Genomic DNA, 15,957 nt, shown 5'->3' with positions numbered 1-15,957 from the left:
AGAGTGGCCGTTGTTTTGGCGGGTGTTTGTCAGGAAAATGATAATTTCTCTACATTGATTACAGACCCTGCAGCAGGTCCTTAATCAAATTTTCTGCAGCGCGGCTTTGCTTTGAATCTTGAACCAATCGAAGCAGTGGTTCGCAGATTGAAGCAATGCTTTAATCGACTGCTTCGTTTATTTCTTTTTTCGCTTAATTTTCCCCCGCTAAAACCCTAAAGAGCATACGTCTGTGAGTATTATTTACCTTTTCTATGTTAAACCGACCTGTTATGGTCTTCTGAAACAGTTGATAGATGTATTTTATAACTTAAAAACGGGAGCAATGCTAACGCGTTAGCATGTCTATGGCATTTTCAATGTTAAAAGTTAGCATTTAGCAATTGCAGCCTTCATCACGTTCGGGTGCATTTGTTTTCAAATTGTAATATTCCTTAAATTTATTTTTGCTTATATATTAATAATCTAATGATTATTATACACAATTTTAGAGAAAGAGACAAAAAGAACCTGAATAGAAACACAACAGAAAATATATAATAGCAACTAACAATGAACATAAATAAATACATAAATAAATACATACAGAAATAAATAAGTGTTTCCTGTGAACACCTAGTGACTCTCACACCTCCATTTCATCTCTGTCTTATTTAAGTTTAATGACAGTTTGTTTCGGTCAAACCATATTTTCAGTTTGTTAATTTCTTCAGTGATTTCCTCCAGAACTATCTGCCAAGCTAGAAAACTGCTGCATCCTAGTAAGAGCAGAATACTACTGGAATGAATTTGAATAAAGAAAGTTGTATTGCATTTCAGAGCTTCTAGAATTGAAAAATTGATTTTTGTGCAGGTGGTGTTGGGGGGTAATTTTGTTTTCAGATTTTTTTGTTTCACCACTTTCATCCCTGAATATGAGTTGTGATTCACTTTTGTGCGGATTAAAGTTACTAATTGGGACTCCTGTCTCGTTGAGAGAAAGAAACGAGAATCGTCCTCCGTTCTGTTCACACAGCTCCAAACGTTGCGTGGCTCTGACAAGTCAAGATAGAATGATAGAATCCAGTCTGAATTAATAACTTCAAAGCCAAACACCGTTTTGTTTATTTTTATTTATGTCCAGAGATCAAGGATACAGTGACTAATTTCATATTTATTTACTTTAAGACTCCAGGAAATACATAGAAAACCTGTAAAGCCTACTTTTAGTACAAAATTCACGAGGTATCGATAAGGGAATCGATAAGGAATTGGATCGATAAGCAGAATAGATAATGGCATCGATAGATAAAATCTTATCAATACCCATCCCTAGTTCTCACTACTGTCTTGTAAACTTTCCCCTTCACTCTTGCAGAGATATTCTTCTATCCCAAATCACTCCTGCCACCTTTCTCCACTCACTCCACCCTGCCTGCACTCTCTTCTTCACCTCTCTACCACATTCTCCATTACTCTGGACAGCTGACCCCAAGTATTTAAACTCATCTACTTTCACCACTTTTACTCCTTGTAACTGCACTTTTCCACTGCACTCCCTCTCATTCATAAAATGTACTCACTCTTGCTCCTACTGACTTTCATTCCCCTTCTCTCCAGAGCATATCACCACCTTTCCACGCTAGACTCAACCTGTTCTCTACTCTCAATACAGATCGCAAATTTTTATCATTTTGTAGTTAATAATATGTGCCTCATAATAGACTTGAATGTGTTCAGTAACATTCTTGGAAAAACACACATTATGACATCCCACTGTTTCTGTTACGCTATGATTAGGTGTTTGAATGCTGTCCTCCGCTAGTTGGTCAAACTTAGAATAGCTTTGGCCACCATTACACAGTTGGCAGAGGTATACACACACTCAGTTATTTTAATTAGATATCAAAACACTATCCTCCTACTAGTACTCTTTTTTTGTTGACCAGTCTTTAACAACACAATATTTTACACCAACTTTTCGAAAGCCCTTTTTCACAAATGTTCCTATAAATTGTGAATTTGTTCATATTTTTCCATACTAAATCTCAAAAATCTAAATGCAAAATCTTGAAGAATGGGACACCTGGCAAACTATATATCAGATTTATCACTGAAAAAGCAGTGTGTTACCAAACTAAAATAACAAAGTTAAAATACCCTTGGCTGTATGAGTATAGCTTTCTTTATAATTTGCAGTTGTTTAATTTGTAGCCCAGTATATGTGTGTGTCTGTATATAAATTAAAATAAAGTTATATATGTATTGTTATTTATATTAATTACTAAGATCCTATTGTCTTATGTAGAATTTGTACTGTTCAATCAAACCCCTCTATTTTGTGACATGATAATTTCACAAGGACCTCAATGGAAGTAAGCGTTTATGCTTTATTTTGTTATCAGTGTATTATTAATATAATCACATCTGTATGTTTATGTTGATGTTGCTGAATAAACTCAATCAATCATAAACTATCTTATTTACATTTAACAGCGTCCGCAGAAGGGTGTGCGTGTGTGCATACATGAGCTTTTGACAAGAGCAGAAGTTAGCTTTGAGTTAGCAGACGTTAGCGTGCATGCTGATGTCTGCGAAAAGTCTTGCAAATCACTCCAGAGGTGTTATCAGGTTACAAAAACAGCATTTTCAGTTTTAGACGTGTTTATTTCTCGCTACTTTTCACATCATATATAAGAAACATGTTATATTTACACATAAAAAAAGCAGTTTTGGAGCACCTGAAAGAGACCAGCCAGTGACGTCATGGTGCTGCTCTACTCTGACTGGCTGTACCCCTCGCCCCTAAAACAAACAAACAAAAACCCCCACAAAAAACAAACCAAAACAAAACAAAAAAAAAACGGATGTGCATGATTCATAGCATAAAAATATGAAACAGAATGCGACTTTTTAACCTTTTAAAATATGTCAAGGTTAGCCATCTTTGAACTTGTCCAAGGCCTGTGCCCCAAGAAGGTGAATTTGAAGACTGGCAGTAACAAGACTAGATTTATGCTGAGCACAGATAGGCAAGGGACAAATGCAAAGCCTTTGCAATACCTGATGACCATATTTGATGGCCTCGGAAAAAAATTAATATTGAAAGATATTTAAGTCTGACAAGGATAAAAGGAGTGAGTGTACACATTCCCATACAAAAAGCCTATTGTAAACCTTTTGTCCTCCTGGTATTTAATTAAAATAGGGTCATGAAATTATCAATATCAATGAAATTAAACATTTTTTCATGATACATTTTAAAGCCATTTCCCACGCCCTAAAATAAAATGTAAAGTAATTTATAATAATTCTAATATATAATATTTTTTTTCAGATGGGGTGTTTCAGGGTTTAGCAAAGGTGCAGTATATGTTTAATGATCTTATCAATCTATGCTGCTATTTCAGTTCCACTGTTGGAATCCAGAGTGATGCAAATAATAATGACAAGTACACATAAGGTACTGACCACTAATAAGTGATCAACCTAACTTTATTAAACAATGTGGAATAAAGTAACCTGAACCTGAAATGTCAGGTATTAGAATGGTTGCAAGTTAAGAAATTCATAAGTTTGATGTTCAGTGCTGCAGTTGAGCTCACCTTCCCTCAAGGACACACCAGCCACAGTAGGGGTCGTGGGCCAGCAGACAGGAGTGGCAGTCTGGGTGCTGCTGGCATTCAGCCACTGGCATCTTTTGCAGCTAGAACCAGGACAAATCATTGGTTATAGTAAACGAATCACGCAAAGCTCTTACAAATCTGATTAAAAGTGGGTGACCCAGCTTTGCCAGTAGAACAATGCAATATGAAAACAGGGACTGTGCAGTAATCCCAACTACACACTGCTGTATAGAAAGGGGATTTGGGACAGCAACAAAATAGTTGAAATTATTTCGTTTTATCAATGTTAATATTTCACAGAAGTAGAAACACTGGCTGCATATAAATAAAATCATATTATTCAAGGCTACGCAACTACTGTCAATTCCTTATTTATGATTATATACTATTAACCATGTTCGGGGTCATGATGAAGATATGTGCTTCATCCTGGTCCAGGATCAGGTCTGAGCTGATGGCAGCATTTCTTTGAATGGTGATCACAGAGTACTCCTCCACCTCGCCGCTTGGACCCAAAAACACCTGAGAAATGAAGACAAACTCATGTAAGTAAAAAGAAGGTGAAGCTAATAACCACAGGGAAATGGTTTACACTCAGCCCCACACAAAGAAGATAATTGTCTACTTGGCATACATATCACATACTGGTACATGCTATTACATTGTTTATTATGGGTTCATGTGACAGGGAAGCCTGACCAACGGTTCCACCTCAGTAGTGTGCGGTTCGGGCCTCGTATTTCTGTCCACACCTGACTTAAGACATGCATTTGAATGCTTCTGTCCAAAACTCGACCCCAACAATGTTAATTATGAGGCCCAAAATGCACTCTATTACTACTTATTTCCAAGCTAATGACTGTAATGATACTTTTGTTCGACACAACACAAAAAGTGTTTGTGAAGGGATAACCTGCCTTTATTAAACAACTGTGGAAAAGGTATTCTTAAGTGTCTGAATGAGTGTGCACTCACACAAGAGGCCACAGAGTACTTTCCTTGGTATTCTGTGGTTTGAAATTCTCCCGATAATTTCTTTAGTAGGGCGGCACGGTGGATTAGTGGTTAGCACTGTTGCCTCACAGCGAGAAGGTCATGGGTTCAATTCCCATGGCCTTTCTGTGTGGAGTTTGCATGTTCTCCCCGTGTTTGCGTGGGTTTCTTCCGGGTGCTACGGTTTACTCCCACATCCAAAGACATGCGGGTTAGGTGGATTGGGATCTTTAAATTGTCCGTAGGTGTGTGTGTGTGTGGGTGTGTCTGTGTTTGTTTGTGGCCTTGTGACAGACTGGCGTCCTGTCCTGGGTGTACCCCGCCTCGCGCTCTATGACTGCTGGGATAGGCTCCAGCCCCCCGCGACCCTTAATTGGACTAAGCGGTAGAAGATGAATGAATGAATGAATAGTACATCTTCCATGATGGTTGTCACAGGTACACAAATCCCCCATGAACAGGAAAAACGCTGTGAGAGCCTCCTGTATTAAATTTTTTTTTAAATCAACATAAACAAACATTTGCATCATATGAGGCAGACCTGTTGGCTACCCTGCATAATTATGAGTAAACTATTTCAAATGTGAAATACAGCTGTATGTAAAAGTTTGGGCACTGCTGAGGATTTCCATGATTTTCCTTTATAAATCATTGGTTGTTGGGTTCAGCAATTTCAGTTAAATGTATCATATAGCAAACAAACACACTGATATTTAAGAAGTGAAATGAAGTTTCTAGTATTTACAGAAAGTGTGCAATAATTATTTAAACAAAATTAGACAGGTGTATAAATTTGGGCACCCCAACAGAAAAAAATACATCAATATTTAGTAGATTCTCCTTTAGCAGAAATAACAGCCTCTAAATGCTTCCTATAGCTTCCAATGAGAGTATGGATTCTGGTTGAAGGTATTTTGGACCACTCCTCTTTACAAGACATCTCAGGTTTGTTGGTTTCTGAGCATGGACAGCCCACTTAAAATAACACCACAGATTTTCAAGAATATTCATGTCTGGGGACTGAGATGGCCATTCCAGAATGTTGTACTTGTTCCTCTGCATGAATGCCTTAGTAGATTTTAAGCAGTGTTTGGGGTCGTTGTCTTGTTGAAAGATTCAGCCCCAGCACAACTTCAACTTTGTCACTGATTCATGAACATTGTTCTTAAGAATCTGCTGATATTGACTGGAATCGACCCTCAACTTTAACAAGATTTCCCGTACCTGCACTGGCCACACAGCCACACAGCATGATGGAACCACCTCCAAATTTTACTGTAGGTAGCAAGCGTTTTTCTTGGAATGCTGTGGTCTTTTTTCACCCATGCAGACTGCCCCTTGTTATGTCCAAATAACTCAATTTTAATTTCATCAGTCCACAGCACCTTATTCCAAAATTTCAATTTTCAATTTCAATTTATTTTCATTTATATAGCGCCAAATCACAACAGAGTTGCCTCAAGGCGCTTCACACAGGTAAGGTCTAACCTTACCAACCCCCAGAGCAACAGTGGTAAGGAAAAACTCCCTCTGAGGAAGAAACCTCAAGCAGACCAGACTCAAAAGGGGTGACCCTCTGCTTGGGCCATGCTACAAACATAAATTACAGAACAATTCATAGAACAATTCACGGACGAATATACAAGAAATGCTATTGGCGCACAGGACAGGAGGATCGCCAACACGAATACAACTCTCATCTCTGGATGGAGCTGCACCTTAAACAGAGAAAAAAAAACAGAATCAGGCATCAGAAAGACAAAAAAAATACTGTATAATTTGCAAGCATTAAACAACAAGAAAAACAGAGAAAGACTAAGGTGATCGCCGGCCACTAGCCCTAAACTTCACTAAAAGACCCAGAATTTAGGTAAAGTTGAAGCCGCTGACAACTCCAATTACTGATAAATGAATTAAAAGAGTAAAAAGTTTACTGGTACAAAACTGTACCAGTATGCTAGCCATATGAAAGGAAAAATAAGTGCATCTTAAGTCTGGACTTGAAAGTCTCCACAGAATCTGACTGTTTTATTGATGCAGGGAGATCATTCCACAGAACAGGGGCACGATAAGAGAAAGCTCTGTGACCTGCAGACTTCTTATTCACCTTAGGGACACAAAGTAGTCATGCACCCTGAGAATGTAAAGCCCGGACCAGTACGTAAGGTTTAATTAGGTCAGCTAGGTAGGGAGGTGCCAGTCCATGAATAATTTTATAGGTTAGTAGCAGAACCTTAAAATCTGATCTCACTGGGACAGGAAGCCAGTGAAGGGATGCCAAAATGGGTGTAATGTGGTCCAACTTTCTGCTTCGTGTCAAAAGTCTGGCTGCAGCATTTTGAACCAATTGGAGACCCCTAATGCTAGACTGCGGTAAACCAGAAAATAGAACATTGCAGTAGTCCAATCTAGAAGAGATAAATGCATGGCTCAGGGTCTCAGCATCAGCCACAGACAGGATGGGATGAATCTTCGCTATATTTCGCAGGTCCTAGTAATATTTAAAGCAGCATATTTAAAGCAGCAAATATTAAAAGCAGTCCTAGTAATATTTCTAATGTGGAGTCCAAAGGACAACGAAGGATCCAAAATTACCCCAAGTTTCCTCACTTTGTCAGTGTGATGTATGACACACGAGCCGAGGCTGAGTGTTAACTGGTCAAATTGATGCCGATGTATCACTGGACCAAGAACCATCATTTCAGTCTTATCAGAGTTTAAAAGTAGGAAGTTTCTAGACATCCAACTTCTCACTGCTGCAAGGCAATCTTCTAAGAATTTTATGTGAACGAGATTACCAGCAGTTATCGGCATGTATAACAGAGTATCATCTGCATAGCAGTGAAAGGTAATCCCAAAACGCCGCAATATGTGCCCAAGGGGTGCCATATAAAGGGAGAAAAGCAGGGGGCCTAAGACACACCCCTGAGGAACCCCAAATTTCATGTCACTAAGGTTAGAGTTAGTGTTACTGTACAAAACACAGTCAGAACGACTGTATGACGTCAGCCATGCAATGGCACTCCCAGTAATCCCAAAATGATTTTCCAGCCTATCAAGTAGAATATGATGATCCACTGTATCAAATGCAGCACTGAGATCTAACAGCAACAGAACCGTAGTGGTGTCCGAATCCATTGTAAGCAGAAAATCATTCACCACTTTAGTGAGAGCCGTCTCTGTGGAATGATATTTTCTAAAAGCAGATGCAATGGCTCAAAGAGATTATTCTCAGTAAGAGAGTCTATGAGCTGCCGTGACACCACTTTTTCCAGAATTTTAGAGAAAAATGATAGATTTGATATCGGCCGATAGTTTGTCATAACACTAGGGTCAAGATTAGTTTTCTTAAGTAATGGTTTAGTCACTGCAGATTTGAAACATTTAGGAACAGATTCAGAAGTTAAAGAAAGATTAATAATTTCCAGTACAGTCGGCCCAAGAGTGGGCCACAGGTCCTTAAACAGTTTTGTTGGTATAGGATCAAATAAACAGGTTTTGCTTTTTGTTGACATTATGAGTTTTGTCAGCATGCCTAGTGAGATACTGTCAAATTCTGTAAATCTAGGTAATACCTCATTAATGATGCCCACATCGATAGCAGGGCGTAGTGGCTGGATTAAGGCATGCCGGGATATGTTTAACCTGATGTCTTCTATTTTCTTCCCAAAGTAATCCAGGAAATCTTGTGTTGTGAAAGGAGAGCGAACTACAAGTGGTTGTCCATGCAAAAGTGTTGCCACCATGTCGAACAAAAACTTTGAGTTATGCTTGTTTTTGTTGATCAAATCAGAGTCGTAAGTCCGCTTTGTAGCCAATAATGCATGCTTATAGTCTAAGATAGCATCACGCCACGCAAGGTGAAATACTTCTAATTTTGACCTACGCCATTTCCGTTCTAGACCTCTTGCTTTATGCTTGAGGTCACGCAGATAATCATCGAACCAAGGTGACTGTGATTTGGGGGAGTGCAGTTTTAACACAGGTGGTGCAATCATGTCCAGTGTAGTTTTGAGCATCGAGTTTAAACTATCCACAAGTCTGTCTAATGACTGGGTATTTGTCAAATGTGAAGCTAACACATTAGGCAGTCTACCTTCGAGTTCAGTCTTAGTTGAGGAGTTGTTGCATCGCCGGAATGATATATAAGGTTGTTTTTCCACTAAACATGGCAGTGAAACTGAAAACTTAATAAGTGAGTGATCAGACACCACTGATGTAAGAGGCATGATGTCAATATTTGTGACAGCTATACCACGTGCGAGAACCAGATCCAGGGTATTCCCACTAATGTGCGTCGAATCCCAAATGCATTGCCGAAATTCTAATGCATCCACAATTTCCATGTTAAAGTCACCAATGATCAGAATGTTATCTACACTAGTTGACAAGTTAGAGATGAATGCACCAAATTCATCTAAGAATTCAGAATATGGGCCAGGAGGCCTATATACAGTGACAAAGTAATACGACTGATTTTTATTCTTCTGACCTTGGCAATGTGTAATATCCTGAGCAGAGTGGAGAATCAGATGCTCAAACGAGTGATATTTGTAACCCCCAACAGCTAATAAGCTAAACCTAGATTTATAAATAAGAGCAACACCCCCGCCTTGCTTCGCATCACGAGGGACGTGACTAAATGTATATGCTGGTGGGCAGGCCTCATTTAAGGGGAGGACAGCTGTACGTTTAAGCCAGGTTTCACATAGCCCAATCATATCTAAGTGATGATCAATAATTAGATCATTGATCAACAATGATTTTGAGGACAGTGATCTTATGTTAATGAGACCCAGTCTAAGGGCCTCAGTGGGGTTGACAGTTGAACTGTTTGGGTTTAGGGGTGGTTCCAGAGTAGCATATATAAGATGCCTAGAAGTAGGTTTAGGTTTAAGACATTCCACGCGTGTTGTAGGTAGCAGACACGAAATCTTTGCTATTGCTGGAACAACCACTGGGCCATCCTCAATTTCAACATCATCCAATATAGTAATGGGTATTAAGTTTGGAAAGCATATCCCTCTATGATTTTTATGGACAGACTACGGAAGCAGGCCACAGTATCAACTTGTTGAAATTCCCTCCCTGGCAAATAAACTGCACTATCACCATAGTGGATTTTCTGCACTAAATTCCCCGCTAAGCTAATGGATTCCACACCCACATCTGTCATAAGCCTTGCAGGGTCTCTAATCACCTGCTCCGTGGCCTGCTGTAGATTCCTAATGTTACCCTCCCTGTAGAGCTCTATCTATGTTCGCAGACAAGATGGCGGCGCCTTCCCCAGTAGGGTGGAGGTTGTCCGGCATCAGCAAGCCACGGCGGCCCCAGAACGAAGGCCAGTTATCAATAAAGCTAAAGCCTTGCTGTCTACAAAACTGCGCCAGCCACCTATTTAACGATGTAAGCCTGCTAAACGCCTCATCAGTACCCCGGGAGGGGAGGGGACCAGAGACTATTAATCGATGCCGACACATCTTTCTGGCAAGGTCACAAGTCCTCTCTATGTCCATTTTTGTGACCTCTGAGTGCGTCATCCTGATATCATTGGTGCCAACGTGAATAACTATGTGACTATATCTCATGTCATGTTCCTTCGTCTGTCTTCCCTTCTGCAGCGTCAGCACCCTAAGATGAGATGCAATGTCGGGAGCTCTGGCCCCAGGAATACATTTAACGTTAGCCGGCGTCTGTAACCTGACTTTGCGGGTGATAGAATCCCCTATCACTAAAGTCCAGTGTTTCGGCCTGGAGACAGGAGTGGAAGTCACTTGCGGGCTCAGAGAATTCACATCTGGCAAATCCAAGAGGGAGAACTGATTCACAGTTCGCACTGGCGAGTGTGATCGGGGTGCCACAACCGGGCACCAAGCCCTACGGGGCTTCCTCCGCTTAGCCACAGTCCGAAAACCGTCCTCTACAGCCGGCGTTTCTAAGCTGATGCTAATGGGCTCGCTAGCTGGCCCAACACTAACCTCATCTGGAGTGCTCGTAACATCTAACTCCACTGCGCTAAGAAGCTGCTCTAACTTACGGACACGGCTCTCTAACAGAGCAACCCTATCTTCCAACATCACGCAGGATTTACGGATGGTGTAAAGTAGAATTAGTAGTGTACTTTGTGCACTAAGAAATTCAAGAATGTAGCCAAGCAAACACAAGCTAACCAATAATGGATAAGCTAACCACTCCTAAGGCTCACACAGACGCAAATAAATTTATTAAAATTCACAGCAGTTATACTGAAAAACTAACAAGTATTAAACAGGTAAAAAAAAAAAAAGCAGCAGCTATAAAATACACTAAACAGTTAATTAACTAACAGGAGTGTAAAAAAATTAAAATGAAAAAATGACGAGGGTCCAACATAGCTAACGCAAGCTAACCGTTAACGAAAATACTAGCCGCTCCTAAAATTTTACATAGGAGTAAAATAATTACTTAAAATTCACAGCAGTTTAACTGAAAAATGAATAGAAGTATTAAACGGGTAGAAAAGAAACAGCTATAAAAAGTGACAACGGAGAGGGGAGGGGTCGACCTAGCTAGCGAAAGCTAACCGCTAGCGAATGCCACCAGCTAGTGATTCACAACAGGACTGTTGTTAAATAATGATCAGAGTAGAATTAATAACCAGAAGAGTGCTAAACAGAAATAAAAGAAGTGTATACAACCGTGTGAAGTTCAGAGTGGCGTCACAGCAACAAACAATCCGTCAGAAGCAAGTTGCCAGATCTGTGAAAATCTGGCAACTTGAAGCTGGCTTGTCCAAATGTACTTTAGCATACCTCAAGTGACTCTGTTTGTGGCGTGTACGCAGAAAAAGCTTCCTCTGCATTACAGCATCATACATCATACAAATCCCAGAGCTTTTAAAATGTTTTACCAAAATGGTTCATACATCAGTCCATCATTTAAAAACATTGTCTGTCATACGAGATCTCGTACACGTGATCATGTTCCCAAGAGAAATTACTTCATCACCATTAATATGCAAATTTATCCACAGACCACTGGGTCTTATAAGATGCCTATGCTATAAAAAAGTGTCTGCTGTGTATCATAAATATTTCATCGTGCATATAATTAAAATCACCTAATATGCAAACTTATGCACAGAAATTACCCAAAATCGAATAAACTCAGATCCATATATGGTAAATGGACTGGATTTATGTACGGCTTTCATGCTCAAAGAACTTTACAGTGATTCTCCCATTCTCCCACTCTCTCTCTCTCACACATATACACATATACACATATATATATATACACATATATACATATACACATATACACATATATACATACATATATATATATATACATATATATATACGAGGGCTGTCAATAAAGTTACGGTCCTTTTTATTTTTTTCAAAAACTATATGGATTTCATTCATATGTTTTTACGTCAGACATGCTTGAACCCTCGTGCGCATGCGTGAGTTTTTCCACGCCTGTCGGTGACGTCATTCGCCTGTGAGCACTCCTTGTGGGAGGAGTCGTCCAGCCCCTCGTCGGAATTCCTTGTCTGAGAAGTTGCTGAGAGACTGGCGCGTTGTTTGATCAAAATTTTTCTAAACCTGTGAGACACATCGAAGTGGACACGGTTCGAAAAATTAAGCTGGTTTTCAGTGAAAATTTTAACGGCTGATGAGAGATTTTGAGGTGATTCTGTCGCTTTAAGGACTTTTCACGGTGCGAGACGTCGCTCAGCGCTCTCAGGCAGCGTCATCAGCCTGTTCAAGCTGAAAACCTCCACATTTCAGGCTCTATTGATCCAGGACGTCGTGAGAGAACAGAGAAGTTTCAGAAGAAGTCGGTTTCAGCATTTTATCCGGATATTCCACTGTTAAAGGAGATTTTTTTAATGACGCAGCCGCCGCGACGCTCCGCCACAGGAAAAACACCTCTGTTGAAAGCCTTACGGACAAGTTGGAACATGTCCTGCCTGTTAAACAATTTCTCATATACTCACTCCACTGAAAGCCATCAAAAGCCGCCTGGATTTTACAAATGGTTATCAACACGGAGGTGTTTTTCCTGTGCCGCCGCACCGCGTCGGCTGCGTCCCGACGCGCGGATCCGTCCGCACGTCTTTCATTAAAAAAATCTCCTTTAACAGTGGAATATCCGGATAAAATGCTGAAACCGACTTCTTCTGAAACTTCTCTGTTCTCTCACGACGTCCTGGATCAATAGAGCCTGAAATGTGGAGGTTTTCAGCTTGAACAGGCTGATGACGCTGCCTGAGAGCGCAGCGCGACGTCTCGCACCGTGAAAAGTCCTTAAAGCGACAGAATCACGTCAAAATCTCTCATCAGCTGTTAAAATTTTCACTGAAAACCAGCTTAATTTTTCGAACCATGTCCACTTCGATGTGTCTCACAGGTTTAGAAAAAATTTTGATCAAACAACGCGCCAGTCTCTCAGCAACTTCTCAGACAAAGGAATTCCGACGAGGGGCTGGACGACTCCTCCCACAAGGAGTGCTCACAGGCGAATGACGTCACCGACAGGCGTGGAAAAACTCACGCATGCGCACGAGGGTTCAAGCATGTCTGACGTAAAAACATATGAATGAAATCCATATAGTTTTTGAAAAAAATAAAAGGACCGTTACTTTATTGACAGCCCTCGTACATACACATATATATATATATATATATAATATACACATATATATATATATATACACATATATATACACATATATATACACATATATATATACACATATATACACATATATATACACATATATATATATATATATATATCAGGGTGCTGATCAACTGCACACTTGAGGCAACTTGGGGTTTAAAAAATTTGCTCAGGGATTTGAACCAAGGGTAATCTGGTCAGAAGCCCACCGCTTTAACCTCTTAACCATCACCTACCCATTCACAGGGCCAGGACATAAAAACTCTTACAAGTGATATAGTAATATCAACAACAGACATGGAGTGTTGTCCTGGAGACACTGGAGGGTGTGATGAATTTGATATGGAGAGACAAGCCAATATTCTCTGATGCCAAACTAATCTGATCTCCAGGTATTTGGAGGATATGAGATCAGTAATGCAATCCAGTCGTTGGTTCACAGCTCCTGAAAGGCTCACTGTCTGGGCTTTAATAACTGTCCAAACAGTCCACAACATCCCACTCAAGCTACAGAAGCTGGAAAAGAGACAATTTACATAGAAGGCATTCCACCCTTCAAAGAAAAGGATACAGAGCTGGATGTACTCTTACATAAGAAAAGAGCTTCCAGGATTTTACTGGCAGGACTAAATTTAAGCACCATATGGAACAAAATTTCTCCCGACGAGAGATAAATAAATCAAAATCATCTTGAGGACAAGCCACGTTTAACAAAAGAACAAACTGAACTCTATTTAAACTTTGAGGAATGACAGCAGAAAGTCTTCAGTGACTAAACCTCTGTGTTTGTCCTGTCCTACTCATATTACCGTATTTTCCGGACTATAAGTCGCACCGGAGTATAAGTCGCACCAGCCACTTTATCCATTATAAAAAAAAATAAACCATAAATAAGGTCCACTGGACTATAAGTCCCATGGACATACAGGTATGTTAACATGAAAAGTTCAGATGATAATATTGTGACGGCTACCGTTTTCGGATGCATATTTCACCAGTCGCAACTTGTAATCTGCAGAGTATGATTTTCTTTTTGGTGGCATTTTTTCGGGCCTTCTCCGTTGTCTTGTTATGTTATCAGTAACGTTAAAATTTTTATTTTTCTATGGTAGTCAGAAGTCGCAGGAACAGTCACACAAGCCTCGAGTGCCCTCTCGTGAGCTGCATTTTACCTACGGATATGTTTGTATTTTGCGGACCACATTGCGAGCCGAACCATGCAGCGCCTACCTGCGCAGCTCATCACCACCCAGCGGTGTCGATCCAGCTCCTTCCAAGTGCAGACGCTAATCCTCCGCCGTCGCTCAGTGCTCCCATGCAGCTCTCAGCGTCAACTCTGCTCACACTGATATCCAAGGGTTGAAGCTGCCTTGTTAGCCGTCCCGGAATAAACACCATGTTCGTCTGCTTCAAACGCTTTTCACAATCATCGACGCCAGCTCCTTCCAAGTGCACACGCTAATCCTCCGCCGTCGCTCACCCAATGCTCCCACGCAGCTCTCAGCGTCAACTTAAACACTCTGCTCACATTGATATCCAAGGGTTGAAGCTGTTCTGTTCGCCATGCCGGAATAACAGCAAGCACTGTGTTCGTCAGCTTCACACGCTGTGGGTGAGGTGAGGAATACCCATCCAAAGTTCTGTTCTCTGATTGGTTATCGCGACCAGCGTGAACTATAGGATGGCCGTCATACTACAGTGCCCATGATGCATTGCATTTCCTTTTCCGGTGGCCATTTTAAAACATAGATCGACTCTGTCACGTAAAATTGTTTTGTTACAGTAAATTAATTGAGATCCTACCGGTATATTTTTCATTTATAAGTCGCACCGGAGTATAGGTCGCACCCCCGGCCAAAACATGTAAAAAAGTGCGACTTATAGTCCGGAAAATACGGTAATCACAAACTTGTTTCAGTGCACCCAAACAGGCACTTTACTCACACTCACTCTTTTCAGTCAAGACATTTGAGTCTTTATGATAAAAACAGATTATGTCTGATTACAAATTCAGTCAATATAGTGTTTCATGTATGTCAAATACTGAATGTTATCATTACCTGACAAAATACACTTGTTGAATTATTGAAGGTTTGTGGTGTCCCCCTCCAAGAGTTTTAAATCTGCAAGGCTTTCTGTTTGAGACAATTAGACATTTGGTTTTCTTGTAAATCCACAGCGTCTGTAGGGGTGCAGGTCATTTGAAACGTTTGGTGGATCTAGTTATTCTATTTGCACATTCAGAATTGGTTGGAAATTTGTTAAAACAAAGCAGAATAAAACAAAATAAAAATTCAAGATTTGTATGAACAAAAGATGAGTGGTGGCAGAATCACAGTGAGGTGATGTAATAGTGAAACAACAAAGAGGCGGAACACCCACGATATAACATACCAGGACAAACTGCAACACAAACATACAGTGATGGTAAAACTCTGTTGTCTAATTAGTGAAGATCCATACACCTATTGCAGGACACCAGTCTTGATCCCCTCTGGAACAAGACCGACGAGAGCCACATGGGCGAGTGCACGTACTTTGATGGAAAGGGGTCCAGGATGCAGAGCCACAGGGGAAACAAGGAGGATCACCCCCCACCGCACCCACTGCCACACCCAAGGTAGGCACCAGGGCAACCATGAAACAGGGAGGCAGTGGACAGTCACAGAGGAGCATTGGAAGCCCCAGG

At 40.6% G+C, this 15,957-nt stretch overlaps 1 protein-coding gene across 1 annotated transcript in view; it reads right to left on the bottom strand.

Annotated features, from left to right (window-relative positions):
• Positions 1-15,957, bottom strand: part of plxnb1b (plexin b1b) — a 366,021-nt gene that overhangs the window by 144,045 nt on the left and 206,019 nt on the right. Inside the window, 2 exon segments of the mRNA XM_034167329.1 lie at positions 3,585-3,685; positions 3,999-4,127. Of these exon segments, the coding sequence (XP_034023220.1) occupies positions 3,585-3,685; positions 3,999-4,127 (230 nt within the window).

The sequence above is a fragment of the Thalassophryne amazonica genome, chromosome 3 (assembly GCF_902500255.1).
Source record: "Thalassophryne amazonica chromosome 3, fThaAma1.1, whole genome shotgun sequence".
NCBI classification, from domain to species: domain Eukaryota; kingdom Metazoa; phylum Chordata; class Actinopteri; order Batrachoidiformes; family Batrachoididae; genus Thalassophryne; species Thalassophryne amazonica.
This window is presented reverse-complemented; position numbering and strand designations above follow the sequence as displayed.